The 18,971-nt window shown below is 41.8% G+C and overlaps 2 protein-coding genes across 7 annotated transcripts in view; one reads left to right on the top strand and one right to left on the bottom strand.

Annotated features, from left to right (window-relative positions):
* The window catches only part of NF1 (neurofibromin 1), a 233,596-nt gene that overhangs the window by 114,528 nt on the left and 100,097 nt on the right, over positions 1 to 18,971 (bottom strand). The gene's annotated exons all lie outside the window — the stretch shown is intronic.
* On the top strand, positions 492 to 6,482 carry LOC132712286 (uncharacterized). The gene is made up of 2 exons (XM_060693203.2): positions 492 to 590; positions 3,776 to 6,482. Exon 2 carries the CDS (start codon positions 3,786 to 3,788, stop codon positions 4,434 to 4,436), a length of 651 nt encoding a protein of 216 aa, XP_060549186.1. The 5' UTR covers positions 492 to 590; positions 3,776 to 3,785; the 3' UTR covers positions 4,437 to 6,482.

Below are 18,971 nucleotides of genomic sequence, written 5' to 3'. Positions count from 1 at the left end.
GGAGTTGAAGTCCACAAGTCTTAAAATTGCCAAGGTTGGAGACCCCTGTTATAATTGATCTCTCTACCATAATGAATTATCAAGGATTTTCATTAATCAGGCTACAAAAGTTAACAAAGTGCAACATATGACAGTTAACACTAAAATAGTTGTGCTCCTAAGCCATCTGTAGTTTTAACCAATGCTCATGATCAAAACCTTGTTGCCGATTTCTCTTGGGAGACTTTCATCTTACTGAGGAGCATTCGATGCTAATCCATCAATTCATCAAATAAAGCAGCTCCAGATTATCAGGCGCATTGTTACCGCATAAGCAGCAGAGGTTAAATATGCTTTGAACATTTTTAAAAATACTTCCCCAACCATATAGATAGTCATTCTATTTAAAACAATATTGACTTTGGATTTTGGTTTGCAAACAAGGAAATGAGTCCTTTGTTAGCTGGGTGCTTACATCACTCTTGACATAAATTGCCACCCTTGATATTCTGGGACAGCTATTTTGAAGTCTGGATAGTAGTTAAGCTAAGGAACGGCTTTTCCATTTTCCAAGACAACGTTCAGAAGGAAAAAGCGAAGGCAGAGAAGAGGTATGGAATTTGACACAGTTGTGTAACAACTGATTCTTTAATTTTTGCCTGCAGTCCCACTGCATCCAAAGGGCACAGGAATCGCAAGTTTGGTGTTGGTGGTTTAGATCAGGGGTCTCCAACCTTGGCAACTTTAAGCCTTAACTTTAAGCTTTGCTGGCTGGGGAATTCTGGGAGTTGAAGTCCGCCAGGCTTAAAGTTGCCAAGGTTGGAGACCCCTGGTTTAGATGTTTGGGTTTTTTTTGGTTTCAATGTGTTAGGCTATCAGGTGCAGAATATGTACAGGTTTTGCTTTGCCTGGCTTTGGAGTGAGCGATCCTAATTTTAAAGGAGAATATTTGTAGCTCAGGATTGAAACGAAGAGTCCTTGGTGCTCTCTGAGGTTGGTTGCACTCTTGCAGATGTCTCCTTACCCAAATTAGGTAACATCATTGGTGCTAGCTAGCACCTTTGATGTTACCTAATTTGGTTGATGAAATGTCTGCAAGAAAACAACCAAGCTCAGAGAGCACCAAGGACCCCCGGTCCTAATTTTATATTTGTGGGAGAAAGAGGGATCCGTGTTGTAGCAACTTTTCTCCCTTCCTGTGTGTGTTCCTCTGCTCAATGAGCAAAAGCAGAGTCAGAGGAATAGGAGGAGAAGCTGGACTGTAAGAAGAATGTCAGACCAGCAAGCTTCTTTTAAATACGGAGATGTTTGATGCTTAATTTCCGTTTGACAAGAAACAGAAGAGGCAAAGGGCCATACTCTAGATCTGTAGAATCGTGTTTTTAGAATGGATTAACAGAGGTTTTTCCTGCTTTTCTTTCATTTGGATTGGGAATCTGCCAACTACTGCAAATTATTCAATTCTGGATCCCCACTTCCACCTAATGCTGACAAGCAGCAGTATGGAGAACGAGAATGTGTTAATCTAGATCAGTGTTTCTCAAAATTGATGTTTTTTAAGATGTGTGGACCAACTCTCAGGATTCTCCAGCGAGAACATACAGGGGGATGAAGTCCATACATCTTAAAAGTTGCCAAGGTTGGGAAACACTGATCTAAATGGACAAATTTCTGATAGCACAGAAAGCAGCTTTTTATGCTTATGCTTAAGAACTGACAAGCAAAGTTCAGTTCTCCAAATATATCTACCAGGCTTGATTTCATCACTAGGAATCAAAACTGAATTTATTATTGCCTTTAAAATACTGGCACCCTTCTACTGGAGGGCCACTTATGAGGGTCACTACAATCATACAAATCTTAGAATGAGCACAGAAGGGGGGCATTGGAAAAGCACAGTTCAGTATAACAATCTCTACAAAAAATAATCGTTAAAACATCTGAACTTGCAAACAAAGAAGCATATAGGAGAGAAAAAATTCATACATGGTCCTTTCTGCCTCACTTTGACATATTACAAGGGACAGGGACACCTGAGAGAATGACACAGATTTCTATTGAACATTTCAGTAAACATCGGATGATCTTTCTAAATAGACTGCAGCCTAACATACAACAACCCACAACTGTCTCACCAGATGTGCTCTTTCTCTCATAAGCCATCCAGAGACGAATAAACACACACAAACCAAAAGGGCAAAGCAAGAAACTCAATTTTTTTTTTATTTTTTTTTTTGCATTCTCTCCATACAATTCTCAGGAATTTGTAAGGGATCAATCTAACTAAGGGGAAATGCTTTCCACTGCACCAGTAGAGTAGAAAAAGTTTTGCTGAATTGAATTGAATACTTTATTTGGCCAAGTGTGATTAGACCACACAGGGAATTTATCTCCGGAGCAGATGCTCTCGGTGTACATGTAAAGCAACAAAATAATGATGATGATAATCATCATAATAATACCAATAAATGGGGGAATAAAGAAGATAATCTGTATTGTCTTTAATCTGTATCATTGGGAATGCTGGGAGTTGTAATCCTAGGAAGTCTGAGGAACACCTGGGAGGATTTTCTCCCCCCTTAAATCAAGGGCAATATAATTATCACAGACAGTTTGGCATCTGTCGAGCTAGGAAACAAATGAACAAAAATCTATTTATACTTCACAATAGTTAATATAGAAATGGTATTTTTAGGGCTTCCAGGCTCAATAAGGAGCCAATCCACTTCTTGCTGGAAAAGTGAAAAAGGCAACTTCATTGCAATGCAGCTTTTCCTTTACAGGTAGTCCTTGATTTACAACCACAATGCAACCCAAAATTTATGTCATTAAGTGAGACATTTGTTAAGTGGCTTTTGCCCCATTTTATGACATTTCTTGCCACATTTGTTAAGTAAATCACTGCAGTGGTTATATTAGTAACACGGTTGTTGAGTGAATCAGGTTTCCCCATTGACTTTGCTCATCAGAAAGTCGTAAAAGGGGATCACATGACCCCGGGACACTGCAACCGTCATAAATAGGAACCAGTCGCCAAGCATCTGAATTTTGATCGCATGAACCATGGGAATGCTGCAGAAGCTGTAATTGTGAAAAATGGTCATAGGTCACTTTTTTTCAATGCTATTGCAACTTTGAATGGTCACTAAATGAACTGTTGTTAAGTGGAGGGATACCTGTATTAGCTGAGCCCTAAACAGTATCAGAAACAACGGGTGTTAATCCTTTTAGATTATACGTTTTATTAAGAGTGTAAAACGGACATGCACAACTATTAAGCTCTGATTGGCGCTGGGAGAACAATCCAAAGGATAAATTCAGTTTTTAAATCTGCAAAATGCCCTTTAGGCTACAGGCCACATTGAAAGAAATCTTGTCTGGAACCCAGATACATCGGGAAAATGTGTAGCATGGACCTAGGCTATATCGATCTAGGCAAACAGCCAAGGTGGCACAGTGGTTAGAGTGCAGTACTGCAGGCCACTTCTGCTGACTGCAATTTGGCAGTTCAAATCTCACCAGGCTGAAGGTTGACTAAGCCTTCCATCCTTCTGAGGTGGGTAAAATGAGGACCCAGATTGTTGGGGGCCATATGCTGACTCTGTAAACTGCTTAGAGAGGGCCGCAAAGCACTGTAAAGCAGTATATAAGTCTAAGTGCTATTGCTATCAAGCTCAGGCAAAATCCCATGAATTTGACTTTTGGAAAGGAAATAGGATAGTTGGGCTGGTCATCAGCAGAGAGCAATCCTACAAAGTTTGATGTGAATGTTCTTTCCATTTTATGTCTATCGTAGAGGTGCAATAATGAAGCCCCAACTCTACTCCATCGTGATTCTACTGCTTACCAGGATTAACTATGCGCAAACAGCAGACAATTCTACCCAAGGTGCTGCAGCTTCTACGACACAACAGGCTCCGCTTCCTATCGATAACACCACATCTGTTGCTAAACCCCCTGACAACAATGTCACCTCTCCTACCCAAGCTCCCGGTGACCACAAAACCACTGCTCCTGAAACCACCGAGGACGTCACCTCTGTTACCAATGCCCCCAAGGGCACCACCACCTCTGTTACCGAACCCCCTCGTGAAACGATTGTTTCCGAAATCCCCACTAACAATGTCACGGTTCTTTCTGAAGCGCCCAGCAGCCAGGCCACATCTGCTCCCAGCAGCCTGGCCCCCAACGTGTCACCCGTTCGCACCACCAAAGGATTTAGTGGCGACACACCGAGGGTAACCGAGAGCACCAGCGTATCGATACGAAACCAGACCTCGAAGCCTATTGTGGCTGGAAACGCAACCACACGGCGGAGCAGCAAAGTCACTAACGCAGTCCGGAAGACTACAAGGCTTACTTCCGCCAAATCAACTACTGGGAACAGAAGCAGCGCATTCCCAGTGCCTTCGTTGTTTGCAATCGTGCTGCTTGGCGTTTCCATACTCTGTTTTTAAGAAAGCGTAGTTCTGTTGCACGCTGCCATTCTGGGTGAAAAGGGAGGGCTATTTTTTTTTCCCTTCTCTTTTTGCTTTTAATAAATGTGCCGTCGTCGGTTCTTTTAAGAAGTTCTCCAGCTCATTTGCCACGATCTTCTCTCTCGCCAGCCTTCAATTATGGAAAAACTGCTGATTTTCTAACCAAAGGAGTATGCCGTTTTGCTTCAGTTAAATCAGACTGAGCTATGGCTATGACTCTTTAATCAGAAATCACAGCTAAGATTATAAACAAGGCAAACACTAACAGCTTATCTTGTGCTGCTGGGTATGTAAATGGTTAATCTTTAGCCATCGTTGTTTTTTTTAGCATATCCATTAGTCTTCCTGTATGTAAATAGTCTTCTGTTTCTAAAAACAAGAGCCAACGTTTCTCTACCATTCCCTCCAGTTTGCTTTATTTATATTTACACTGCAGTAAGTGGAGGAAATGTCTGAATTGGGATGACTTCCCACTGTCTCTGAAACCCATGACTTCCTCCGTTGCTTGAGCATCAGCAGAAAATACCCTGAAATCAATTGGGAACATCTCCCTCAATACCCTTAAAAGCTTTCAACCATCCAGTTTTTATTTGTCAGGTCTACAAACAGCTAGGATGGTACTTTAGGTTTACCACAGCTCATGACCACCCAAAAAATTTGCAACATGCAACCAAGAAGCACTCTCCGAAAAGAGGCAGGTACTCACACCCTCGAGATTAAAAAAAAAAAAGTTTGCAATCAAGCCACACCATGAGGAAAGCTGCACAGGCAGCCCTTTCTTGTTGGAGATCCTTGAACGGACTTACAAGGACAGACAGTTGAGTAGGACACAGCTGAAAGATACTTCACGGGTCAAGGCCAAATGTGTGGAAATCCTTCCAGAGACTCAAGTTTTTGTTTTGAAAATCAACAAAATTTCCTTCTGACCAAGACTTCTGACTACAGATGTTATCTGCATATACATACATACATACATACGTGTGTGTGTGTGTGTGTGTGTGTGTGTGTATGAGGGTATATAATGTGTTTTCTACTGTTGTGTTATTAAAAGCAAATTGAATTAAGGTACCAATAATGCAAATTAAAATCGCTACATAAACTACTTTCAGATACCGTTATGGTAGCAGCCAACAGCTTTTCCTAAACTTTTGCCTTCCACCACTCTTGAGATTCCAAAAGTGCTGCCCACCCATGAATTATGGATGAACATTGCCTTTTTTTAACGTTCATATCTGGAGAATTGGTGAGGGGGGTGGGGGGTGGCAATGTCTCAGTGGGTGAAGACTCTGAATTTGTCTGCTGGAATGCTGACAGCCCAGTTTGAGACCCGAGCGCAACGAGATAGGGTGAGCTCCCCGTTCCTTGACCCAGCTCCTGCCCACCTAGCAGTTCAAAAACACACAAATGCGAGTAGATAAACAGGTACCACTTCTGTGGGAAGGTAACAGCGTTTTGTGCACCTCGACGTAAAGTCATGCCGGCTCCATGACCATGGAAACATCTTCAGACAACGCTGGCTCCCTCAGTAAAGAAACAGAGATGAGCACTGCCCCCTAGAGTTGGACATGACTGGACAGGTGAAACCTTTACCTTTAGGCGGAGACTATTTAACCACTCAGGGACATTGTGTCTGCATTGGGCCATTCTTTTCTCCAAGCAGCCTCACAACTTGCCTCAGGAACATAATTGATTGCAATGACTTCTGGATAATGAATTGGTGAGATCATTTGTAAGGTACAAGCTGTTCTATATGTTTGCTTAGCTATCAAACAAAAAGAATACGCTGCCATCCAGTCCTTTATTTGCTCATACCTGATTTGTGCAACATTTAATGTTGCCTTTTTTTTCCTATGTTGATTGACTATGCCTATTTCCATGTACTCTCTTTTCATTTTGTGGACGCATCGCTTTGTGTTGGGGTTTTCCGCCCTCCTTTCGCAAACATTCTCTATAGGAAAAAGCTATGATATCCAAGGTAGTATTAACCATAAATAAACCACAAGCTCAGAATAAGAGACAAACCTTTCCCTTCCCTCCTTTTCATTTCTCTGCTAAATAGAGCGATTTACTTGCATGGTTTTGAACACGATTAAAGGAGGGGTGGGAAAAACATGTAAAACTGGACACACACACCCTTCAGCTTCTCCCTACAGAAGAAGTAAGCCTCTACTTTTACGTACCGTTCAACCTTACTAAGAGGACAGCCACTGCTTGAGGTTTACGCAAAGGAGAAAACAAACTATCCTTCACTAATATAAAATATTCGTCGCATTTAGTGAGATTATTCCCTTTGTAATCATTTAACTGCCATGGCCTTCAAGGGGTGGCCCGCACGGTTTTCACCAGAAAAAAGACAACATAGAGTTGGAAGGGACCTTGGAGGTCATCTAGTCCAACCCCCCGCTTACGCAGGAGACCTATACTAGGGATTTGAACCGCCGAACTGCCTACCTTTCTGATCGACAAGCTCAGTGTCTTAGCCACTGAGCTACCTAGTCAGGCTAAAGACGTACATTAATAGATAAGGGCAATATGAGTTGAAAACAGAGCAAAGGAGCCTGTCTGGTCTAGGGGTGAAGATACTAGGCTAGAAACCAGGTGACTGAGAGTTCTAGTCCCACTTTAGGCATGACAGCCTGTTTGGTGACTTTGGGCCAACCACTCAGTGTAGCTCAAAGGGCTGCTGGTTGGTGGGGGGTGGGCAAATAAAGAGAAAATAGTATTAGGCATATTTGCTGCCTTGAGTTGTTTATAAAAAAAAGTAATAAAGCTGGAATTAAAAAAAAAAAACCCTTTTAAAAGGAAGAGAAACACAACCAAAACAAAATCAAAAACCCGTTTTATATCCCTAAAGAGCCAGGTGACAGGAACTCAGTATCTCTTCCTTCACAGGTGATTGTGAAGGATAACGAAGATGCGATGGGACACATCTTCAGCCTGGAACTGGCAAGGCAAACAGAATCTTAATACTGGTAGTCCTCAACTTACAACGATTCATTTAGCGACCGTTCAAAGTTACAACGGCACTTTAAAAAAGGAACTTACAACCTGTTTTTACACTTTCAATCACTGCGGCATCCCCGTGGTCATGTGTCCAAAAATGCAGATGCTTGACAAATGACTCATATTTATGACGGTTCAAGTAATCCCGGGGTCATGTGATCACATTTTGCGCTCTTCAGACAAGCAAGATCAATGGGGAAGCCAGATTCACTTAACAACCATCTTACTAACTTACCGACTGCAGTGGTTCAGTTAACAGCTGTGACAAGAGAGATGAGAAAGTGGGGCAAAATTCACTTAACAAATGACTCATTTAGCAAACAGACATTTTGGGGCTCAATTGTGGTCGTAAGTCGAGGACTAATGGCACCAGAGAAATGGGGTGGTTCTACCCTTCGAGACCGACTTCTGCCACCGATAGCCTCCCACCGGCCATTTCGCTCCCACAGAGAGGGTCTCCTCAGGGCGCCATCGGCCAAGTTATGTCGGCTGGCGACACCCAGGGGGAGGGCCTTCTCTGTGGGAGCCCCAGCCCTGTGGAATGAACTGCCCCCGGAAATGCGTAAGATCTCTGACCTCCGGGTATTTTGCTGTGCACTCAAGACCCTGTTGTTCCGCCAGGCCGGGCTATCAACATAATAATTTTAAATTGGGTGTTTTAAATTTCTGGGGTTTTAAATTGAGCCGAATTTATTTAATAATTTTAAATTATTTTAATTGATGTTTGTCTTGTGCTTTTAATAGGCTGTACACCGCCCTGAGTCCTTCGGGAGAAGGGCGGTATAGAAATAAAATTATTTATTTATTTATTTATTTTACCAGTTGTTTCCTTTGGCATTGTTTGAAATCTTAGCACTGGGAAAGCCTGGCTCAACGCAGATGGAACAATATCAGGGAGGAAATGGCTGTCTGTTAGCCTTGTTTTCTAACAACCATGCCATGAGGGATTTCAAAAAATGTGATGGCTTGCTTGCCAGTTCTAAATCATGCCAAAAGCCAAAATTCTTCCAATCTTCTGGCTTCCTTGGTGATTCAGTGCAAATGTATCTTCAGATAGAAATGCTTTGTTAGCTTTCTCTTGCTCAGAGGGTTAATGGAACAGACTTTTAACCATCTCCAAGATAATCCAAGCTCATTGTTCTGTTGTTAAACTACAGGTGTCCAATCTTTTGGCTTGTTTGAGCCACAATGAGTGAAGAGGAATTGTCCTGGGCTGAATATAAAATACAGGTAAGTCCTCGATTTATGGCCGCAATTGAGCCGAAAATTTCTGTTGCTCAGTGAGAAATACCTTAAGTGAATTTTGCCCTATTTACGACCTTTCTTGCCACAATTATTAAGTAAATCAAGTTGTCAAGTCAGTGACACAGTTGTTAAGTGAATCTGGCTTCCCCGTTGACTTTGCTTGTTAGAAGGTCACAAAAGGGGATCACATGGCCCCGGGACACTGCCACCGTCATAAATACGAATCCGTTGCCACGTGTCTAAACTTTAATTGCATGACTATAGGAATGCTGCAACGGTTGTAAAGTGTGAAAAATGGCCATAACTCACTTTTTCAATACCGTTGTAACTTTGAACAGTCACCAAAATGAACTGTTGTTAAGTTGAGGACTATCTGTATATCCTATAGCTAATGTACGTAAGTAAGAAACATCCTTTATTTGTAATATTTTTTTTTATGATCTTGTGGGGCTGCATTTGTAGCTGTCCAAGGGCTGCATGCAGCCCGCACACAACAGGTTGGACACGCCTGTGTTTTAAACAAAAAAACAAAATGAAATGTGTTTTCCCTCGCTCTCCTGGGGAACCAAAATATCTGACTTCCAGGCTTCAAACAGAAAGCGGCGCTTAACAGATTGTCCTGGAAAGCCTCCACCAAAGGTTCAATTTTTATCAGAACTCAGTCCAACTCAGAAGACCAAAGGCTGATAACATTTAGGTGACCTGCAGTTGGAAGGACACATGACCAGGGAGCGGGGAAAGCAAATGCCAGTTTCTGAACAATAGCAGGAAACCTTCAAAACTCAAGAGACTGTAACCCTGATAACATTAAACTAAACAATGCTTCCACCTACGGCGTAGGAAAAAGTGGCACGTAGCTCTTAAGGACGGCAAATGACCCTCCTGACTGCTAAAATCATGCTCTGCACAACAAAAATAGAACTTAATTGTTACATGCAAGGGACTACAGCTTCAGCCAACCTCAGAGACACACTTTGGGAGGCTTACTTCCGCAACTATGGCTAAACCAACTTCCCCCCACAAAAAAACCCAGCTGTAACGGAAAAGTATATCCTGTGACACCTGAGCAACCAAAAGTTCATTCAACCTCCATATTATTTTTCATGCTTAGGTTTCAGGTGCATCCCTGAATGATAGGGAAATAAGTGTTCTTTGTCAATAAAGGACCACTGTTGCAAAAGAAAGCGAGGGCAGGGGTTTTTTTTCTCGAAAGCCACAGTTCTTGATTACTGAGCAATAGCAAAAAGACAAGAGGCAGGGTTTCTGCTGATGTCCAAATTACAACTCTTGAGAGTTCCAAGTGAGCAAAACCAATGTGGCTGGAATTCACTGATTTGGGAAGTACTACTTGTTTGTCAATCTATTTGTGCTTCTGTGTCTCTTATCTAACTTTTCTCTTTCCTTCCTTCCTCCCTCTCTCCTTTCTTTCTTTCTTTCCTTCCTTCTTTTCTTTCCTATCTATCTATCTATCTATCTATCTATCTATCTATCTATCTATCTATCTATCTATCTATCTATCTATCTATCTATCTAATTATCTATCTATCTATCTACCTACCTCCATCTACCTATCTACCTACCTATCTATCTATCTACATTTGCTGGCTGCTCAATTCCAGGTCAGGGACAGATATAACCCAAAAGATGGATTTGAGTAACATTGCTCATTTACAAATCCTAAAAAACAGAAGCCCCTTTTTAAACTAAATGCAATCCAGTTCTAAACATTAAATCACAAGTTATGTGTCATCCTAAATGGAGGGAGGAGCAGGAGTGAGCACCAGGGTAGGAGCGCAAGGTGCTTGTGCCCCCTCTTGTGGCCACATTGGGAAAGTATCTGTGCTTATTTGTTGAGAAGGACTAACCATGATTGGGTGTTGCATCGTTGTAGACACTGTAGAAGTAACTTTGTTTTCAGCATTGCTGAAAAGTGATTTTGGTAAAGGCTGGAGTCAGTTGTATTGCTCTAGGGCTAGGCCATGATTTGCTTTCGTGGCTTACTGAATAAGCTATAAACCATAATTTGTTAATTACTATGGCATATAATGACTTCTATCAGACAGTTTGGTGTAGTGGTTAAGGTGCTAGTCTAGGAATCAGGAGATTGAGAATTCTAGACCCACCTTAGGTATGAAAGCCAGAAGATACAGAACAATTAAAACTCGGACCACACGTTTTCTGAATAGTTTTTATCCCAGAGCTATAATTGCACTCAACAATGAACTAAAGGGCCACCATCAGTGAGCTGTTGGACAGCATTACTTGGTCTGTTGTGTGGATGTTTGGGTGGCTTAGGAGTGGGGAATTGTGGTGGGTGGGTGGGGGGTGTTTGGGGATTGTTATGTGTCCTGGTCTTTGGTTGTTAAGTGAATTTCGTTGTATGGGTATACTGTGTATACACGTACAATGACAATAAAGTTATTATTATTATTATTATTATTATTATTATTATTATTATTATTATTATTATTATTATTATTATTATTATTATTATTATTATTATTTATTGGTTAATCTTTAGTGAGATTCACAGCTTTTGAGGCTGGTTAATAGCTCAGCAGCTCGAGTCCTAACCAAGGACCTAGGAACTGTTAAGGTATCGTCGGAGGATGTAAGCTGTTCCGAGTAAGGTGGTTTTTTGTAGAGTCAAAATGTTCAAGTCCGGCAGATTTAGAATTTCTAAATAGCGGGGTAGCCCTTTGGGTATTGCTCCGAGGGCTCCAATTACAATCGGGACAACACACGATTTCTTTTTCCACAGTCGCTCAACTTCAATTTGTAAGTCCCGGTACTTTGTGATTTTTTCTTGCTGCTTATCTTCAATTCGTGCATCACCAGGTATTGCAATGTCAATGAACCATACTTTTTTCTTTTCAACTATTGTTATGTCAGGTGTGTTGTGGACCAAGTGCCTGTCAGTCTGAATCCTAAAGTCCCACAAGATCTTGAGTTTCTCATTCTCTAAAACTTTCTCAACCTGATGTTCCCAGTGGTTTTTGCTGTACTCAAATCCAAACTTCTGGCACAATTTCCAGTGAATGATTTTAGCAACACGGTCATGGCGTTGTAGGTAGTCAGTTTGTGAAATTTTGCTGCACCCACTGATCAGGTGGTCAACTGTCTCTTCTTTTTCATTGCAGAGGCGGCATTTGCTGTTGGTGGTAACATGTTGAATTTTTGCCTTCATACAGTTTGTGGCTAGGGCTTGTTCTTGAGCTGCCAAAATAAAGCTTTCTGTTTCTTTTTTCAGTACTCCTGATCTTAACCAGTTCCAAGTTAGTTTCTGGTCAGCTTTGCCTTCAATACTTTTCAATACAATGACAAATTCAATACAATGACAATAAAGTTATTATTATTATTATTATTATTATTATTATTATTATAAAGAGTGAGCGAGTAAACAATTAAATAAGTAAAGAAATATACAATGGCATATACACTACTGCAATCAAAAACAAACCAACCAGCAAATGGCTTCTTTATTGAATTTATTCCCCACCTTTATTATTTTTTACAACTAATTCAAGATAGTGAACATACTCTTCCTGCCACCTATTTTCTCCACAACCACCACCCTGAGAAAGAATAACCGGCCTAAAGTCACTGAGGTAGCTTTCAAGTCTAAGGCAGAACTAGAACTCACAGTCTCTCTCCTGATGACTGGCCTAACCTAAGGCAAGAACAGAACTCTCAGTCTCTGGGTGTCTAGGTTGCGGCTGTTAAGAGAATGCTGTGGTTGTTAAGCAAACCTATGGCTCACTACAGGTATAATTTTGCCAAAAATATGAAATAAATGCCAGTTTTCAGCAAAATCATTGGAGAACGTGGTCATGTGACCATGGGACACTGCAAACAGCCCTAAATGCGGCTCTATTACCAAGATCCTAAAGTTTAGTTACATGACTGCAGAGCAGTGGTGGGTTCCTCCCGGTTCGGTCCGGTTTGGCCGAGCCGGTAGCGGTGACGATATGACATCACCGAACCAGTTCTCCCCCCCACGCCCTCCCACCCCCCCCACGTTATTCTTACCTTTTATTTGGTCCCACCCCCAATCTATTGCTGCCTCCTGAGTCCCAGCTGATGACTAGAGGGAAAAAACTGTTTAAACTCTTGCCACAGGGCTTCAAAGGGCCGTCCTACAGCTGATCAGTGTTAAAAGTAAACAAATGAGTCGGGTCGTAAGTGCGAGGACTGGTCGTAAGTGTGAGGACCTTCCAGAAATGACTCTGACCAGCTAGCCACACCCACCTAGTCACATGACCTCCAAGCCACACCCACAAAATAAGCCATGCCCACAGAACCGGCATTAAAAAAATTTAGAACCCACCCCTGCTGCAGACGGGACCTGACCATCAGAACTTCAAATCCAGGTCATGTCAGATAGATAGTCTAAAATTATCTGTACTTCCAAAGCAAGCAACTAGAAAATCTGCCAGTTCCTTTTTGCCATACTAGTTGTCTTATCAACCTCCACAAAATTCAAGTTTCTTGTGATTTAGTTCTGTGGGGGAATCGTTTTCATAATCTCAGTATCAACTACGCACAGGACTAAAAACCTTATATTTTAATTCCATAAAATGAATGATATCTATCATTTAACTTATAGCATGACTCAAGATTCCTTCTTCATCCACCTATTTAATTTTTCTATTACATTATTTCAGGAAATGTTTTTTTAAAGGTTGTTTAGATCAGGGCTGGCTGGTTCACACAACACTAAACCTTCTGCTGTATCTCTGCAACGAGCCAAAAAGTAAATCATATTATGTCTTAATGCTACAGCTCAGTTCACCAACACGCTACGGCAATGGTTGCATTTCTACAACATACTGAGCACAAATGACCCCATTTTGGCTTAGTCTACAGGTAGTCCCTCAACTTACAACAGTTCATTCAGTGACCTTCAACAGCATTGAAGAAAGTGACTTATGACCGTTTTTCACACTTACAACCTTTGTAGCATCCCAATAGTCACTTGAGCAAAATTTAGATGTTTGGCAACTGGTTCATATTTATGACAGTTGTTATGTCCCAGGGTCACCTTTTGTGACCTTCTGGTGAGCAAAGTCAATGGGGAAGCCACATTCACTTAACAACCAGGTGACTCACTTAAGAACTGTGACAAGAAATGTCATAAAATGGGGCAAACCCCACTTAAGAAATGTCTCACTTAATGACAGGAATGTTGGGCTCAACTGTGGTCGTAAGTTGAAGACCGCCTGTATTGTGATTTGTAAACCCAGCCACTGAACTTTATCTTTAAAAAAATAATGATTTTCAAATGAAGCCTGGTTGCCTAGAAGAAACTGAAACTGAAGGATCCCTGCAAAGAAATGAAGTAGAAGAACGATGGCCTAATCTTGGAGACAGATTTCACCAGCATTGCCCTGCTTTGGAGACAGATGATGCCATAGCTACTGATACCTTTGGAAAACAATCACTGTTTCTTTTCTCTCACCATGAAACCACAAATCACACACACACACCTTTGTTGTCCTATTCTTCATTCATCTTTTGTTGGGCAAGGATTAGCCTGCTATTGTAAAGAGCCAACCATTCCAGGAAAGGCTATACGTAACCATCATTCCTAAGATACAAAGGCTATACAACATTGTTACTATTGACACTTAATCCGTGGAATGGCTTTGCCTTCACAAGATGGGAGTGTTCCACCTCACTGGAGATGTTAAAGAAGAGACTGGACAGCCATTTGTCAGAATGGGATGGGGTGCGGGGTCTCCTGCTTGAGCAGGGGGTGGACTAGAAGATCTCCAAGGTCCCTTCCAACTCTGCTATTCTGTATTATGTGGGCCCTTTTCAGGTTGGGTTTCAGGCCAAGATATGAGAGGGAAACAGCACTGGTTGCGTTTTTAGATGACCTCTGGGAAGAGAAGGATGGGGGAAATGCATCCCTCTTTGCTCTTATTGACCTCATTGTGGTCTTTATACCATCAACTACTATGGTAACTTTCTGGACCATCTGTGAGAGTGGGGGGGGGGTTTCTCTCAAAACTCTGGACCATTTCACTGGAAGATCCTGAATTTTCTAGCACTACAATGGGGAAAACTACCTGCTGTTTACTTCACATGAAAACAATATTCTTCGATCTAATAACTCCCAGATTAATTGAAATCTGACCTCCATAATACCCCAATCAGTTCTGTGCCTCAGTAAAGTAAGCGACTGCCTCCAGCTTCCCCTATCCGTTTACCGTTTTTACGGGTTTTAATTGTATCTGATTTAATTAGGCATTTTAACTTGCATTATGGATTGTGGTTTTATTGTTGTGAGCCGCCCTGAGTCCGTTGGAGATAGGGCGGCATATAAGCCTAATAAAATAAATAAATAAAATAAATAAATAAATACCTTCTCCCCTCCCCCCTTGCTTCCTTTCTTCTTCTACTTCTTGCGGTGCGCCAGGAAGCCCAGCTTCAGCCTGGGCCAACCCAAGAAAAAAGTCCTAAAGGTACTTTTCCAAAAGCAACTGGACTTGTTTAGCTTTGTTCCTTGAAAACGTTCCCCTTCTCATCCAAGAAGCTTCTTCAGGTCTTCAGAAGCTTCTTGGATGGGAAGCGAAACGTCTTCAAGGAAAGACGAAGTCCAGTTGCCTTTTAAAAAAAATACACCTCTGGGACAGCCGTGGGCCTGGATGGTTGAGAATCTGCATAGACAGGTAAGAAAAAAGCAGCCCCACATCTACAGCATGCCAGGAAGGCCCAGCCCAGCCTGTCCAGCAGCACAACGCAAAAAGGTTTGCCTTGGTCAACTTTACACAAAGGAACTTCTTGGCGGGAAAGGCCAGGCCAGGCCAGGTAACACCTGGTCAGCAAGAAGAGGAAGAAGATGGCAAAGGTCAGCTGGGACACTGGAGTGCAGGTCAGCACGGGACCAAAAGGGCATAGCAGGCAGGTAGGGTGAATTGAAGTACCGCATTTTTCGGAGTGTAAGACACACCTTTCCCCCCCACCCCAAAAAAGGGTGAAGATCTGTGTGCGTCTTATACTCCGAATGTAGCCCCGCCCAGCTTCTCAAATGGAAGTTTCAGAGGCTGAAAAAAGCATCAGAAGCGCAAGCTTCAGAAACGAAGCCCCCAAACAGAGCTTCAGAGGCTTTTTTTCTGAAGCTCTGTTTCGGAGGCTTTCAGAGGCAAGAAAAAAAGTTTTTCCTGAAACAAAGTTTCAGAAGTTTCAGAGGCAGAAAAAAAAAAAAAGCAAAAAAAAAAAAAAAAAAAAAGCAAGGCAGAGCTCACAACCAAGGAACCTGTTGCTATAATTCGCCTCTGGGAACAGCTGATTGGGGGTATTCCAGGAGGCCGATCCACCTGCCAATCAGCTTTTATCTTATTTTCCTCCCCAAAAACTAAAGTGCATCTTGACTACATCCAAGATGGCACCAATCACACTTGGCCAATAAAAATTCTATTCTATTCTATTCTATTCTATTCTATTCTATTCTATTCTATTTTATTCTATTCTATTCTATTCTATTCTATTCTATTCTATTCTATTCCATTCCATTCCATTCCATTCCATTCCATTGTGTGTCTATACTCCAAAAAATACGGTATCTCCTGTGGAGAAAAGTGCAGCCGAATTGCCATCTGTCCAAATTTTGATCACTTGACTCACGGGGGTGCTGCAAGGGCTGTACCACAAGGACACAGATCCTTCATTCAGTGCTGTCGGTCCCCTGGCCATGCAGAACACAAAAGGAAGAACCGATACCACTGAGAGAAGGCAGTCCCATGTCCAGGTTCTGATCCACAAAACGCTTTCAAGAAGACGATCAGCACCTTGAACTGCACCCAGAAGCAAACTGGTAACCGGTGTAGTTCCGAAAGGAGGAATGGTACATGGGCCGACCGTTTGGTGCCACTGATGGCTTTCTGGACCAAATGAAGTTTCCAGATGGTCCTGAAAAGTAGCCCCAATGGAGAGCACAATGCAGTAATCAATAGGGAAGTAACCAAGGCATCCATGACAAAGAGAGGCTTCGGCTCGATAGAAGATGGGAACCGACAGCTGGATTTCAGTTGGCCGTGAAACGGAAAAGATATGAATCAATGAGTAGCTGCTTCTCTTTTCCCCAGCATTTTGCAATTCAGAAATAAGTCAACTTTGCTCCCTGCGTGCTTGAGACTACAACTCCCATCAGTCCCAGCCTGCAGGTCCAAGGGCAAGGAACTGCAGACACATACCCAAATTGTGTTATATCACCTACCAAAGCTAAAATGAAGTTGGCAGGGTGTACAGGTAAGTCCTTGATAATTGAGCCCAAAATTTATGTTGTTGAGACATTTGTTAAGTGAATTTTGCCCCCTTTTACAACCTTTCTTGCCACCAGTGGTGAAATCCAAATTTTTTTACTACTGGTTCTGTGGGCGTGGCTTGGTGGGCATGGCTTGGTGGGCATGGCATGCAAAATCTCCATTCCCACCCGACTCTGGGGCCAGCCAGAGGTGGTATTTGCCGGTTCTCCAAACTAGTCAAACTTTCCGCTACCGGTTCTCCAGAACCTGTCAGAACCTGCTGGATTCCATTCCTGTTGCCACCACTGTTAAGTGAATCACGGCAGTTGATTTAAGTTGGTAACATGGTTCCTAAGTCAATCTGGCTTCCTCATTGATTTTGCTTGTCAAAAGGTTGCAAAAGGTGATCACATGACCTTGAGAAACAGCAATGGTCATAAGTATGAGCCAGTTGCCAAGCGTACATGATCATGGGGATGCTACAAAGGTTGTAAGTGCGAAAATGGTCATAAGTCACTTTTTTGAGTGCCATTGTAACTTTGAACGGCCACTAAGTGAACTGTTGTAAGTTGAGGATTACCTGTATTGCAAGCTAATTCTGCCGACTACCAGGAGTTTGATCCTGACAGCTTAAGTGTCTATGGAGATCCTAAGTCATCCAGGTCTTGGTTGTCCCAAAGGTGCTTTTTAAAGAGGCAACTGGACTTTCTGGTTTTTCTTTGAAGACATTTCTCTTCTTTCTTCTCTTTTTTTTTAAATTTTTAATTGAAATTTATTATAATACAATACAATACAATCAGTCAGATAGTGTTATTTTTCTACACAAGTTAGATTGATTCTTCCTTTACATTTCATCGTTCTAAATTCCTATATGCATCTTAAAATTTGTATTTTAACTTTTATCTATTCTTTATTCGGTTATCAATCCACCTGTACCAATCATACCACACCGTATAATATTCTGAGTCTTCTTTCTCATTTAATGCTAACGTTAATTTGTTCATTTCGGCACATTCTAGAACTTTCTGAGTAATATGTTCCTCTGGTGGTGTATCCTTTCCTTTCCAATATTGGGCGTAGGCTATTCTTGCTGCAGAATTTCTCTTCTCATCCAAGAAACTTCTTCAGAGCTGAAGAAGCTTCTTGAATGAGAAGTGAAACATCTTCAAAGAAAAACCAGAAAGTCTAATTGCCTCTTGAAAAAGCACCTTTGGGACTGTCAGCTCAAGGCTGACTCAGCTTTCCATCCTTCCAAAGTAGGTAAAATGAGGACCCAGATTGTTTGGGGGGGCAAATATGCTGACTCTGTAAACCTCTTAGAGAGGGCTGTAAAACACTGTGAAGCGGTATATAAGTCTAAGTGTTAGTGCTCTCCACATATGAAGGTTGAATTACACTGATTTGGCAACCGGCATGCATTTATGCAGCATCTCAGGATCATGTGCTCAATTTACAACAGTTCATTTAGTGACCATTCAGAATTACAACAGCACTGAAAAAAGTGACTTACGACCGTTTTTCACACTTACAACCATTGCAGCATCCCCTTGGTCACATGATCAAAACTTAGCTGTTCGGCAACTGGTTCGTATTTACGACAATTGTGGTTTCCTAGGGTCATGTGATTCCCTTTTGCGGGAATCACATGACCCTTTTTCTGACACGCAAGGGCAATGGGGAAGCCCAATTCCCTTAACAACCGTATTAAGAACTGCACTTAGCAAATGGGCACTTAGCAACTGTGGCAAGAAAAGTCGTGAAATGGGGCAAAACTCATTTAACAAATGTCTCACTTAGCAACAGAAATTTTAGGCTCAATTGTTGGTCGTAAGACGAGGACTACCTGTATTTGTTCATCTAACTTTCCTGAAAGCTATTTTTAGACCACGCTCTGAAATTCTGCATCTTCAAAAAGTAATCATAAGCATGTACGGGCATGTGCTGAAAGATCACTATTCTTACCTTCCCCTTTTCAAGCCACAAACTTTTTTGAAAAAAATTCCAAAGCAGAGGACAT

The sequence above is a fragment of the Pantherophis guttatus genome, chromosome 1 (genome assembly GCF_059756535.1).
Source record: "Pantherophis guttatus breed Tessera chromosome 1, ASM5975653v1, whole genome shotgun sequence".
NCBI classification, from domain to species: domain Eukaryota; kingdom Metazoa; phylum Chordata; class Lepidosauria; order Squamata; family Colubridae; genus Pantherophis; species Pantherophis guttatus.
Note: the sequence above shows the minus strand (reverse complement) of the source record. Positions and strands in the feature narration are given on the sequence as shown.

Coding starts and splice junctions, on each gene's coding strand:
- LOC132712286 (XM_060693203.2), top strand. CDS start 3,786: ATGAAGCCCCAACTCTACTCCATCGTGATTCTACTGCTTACCAGGATT.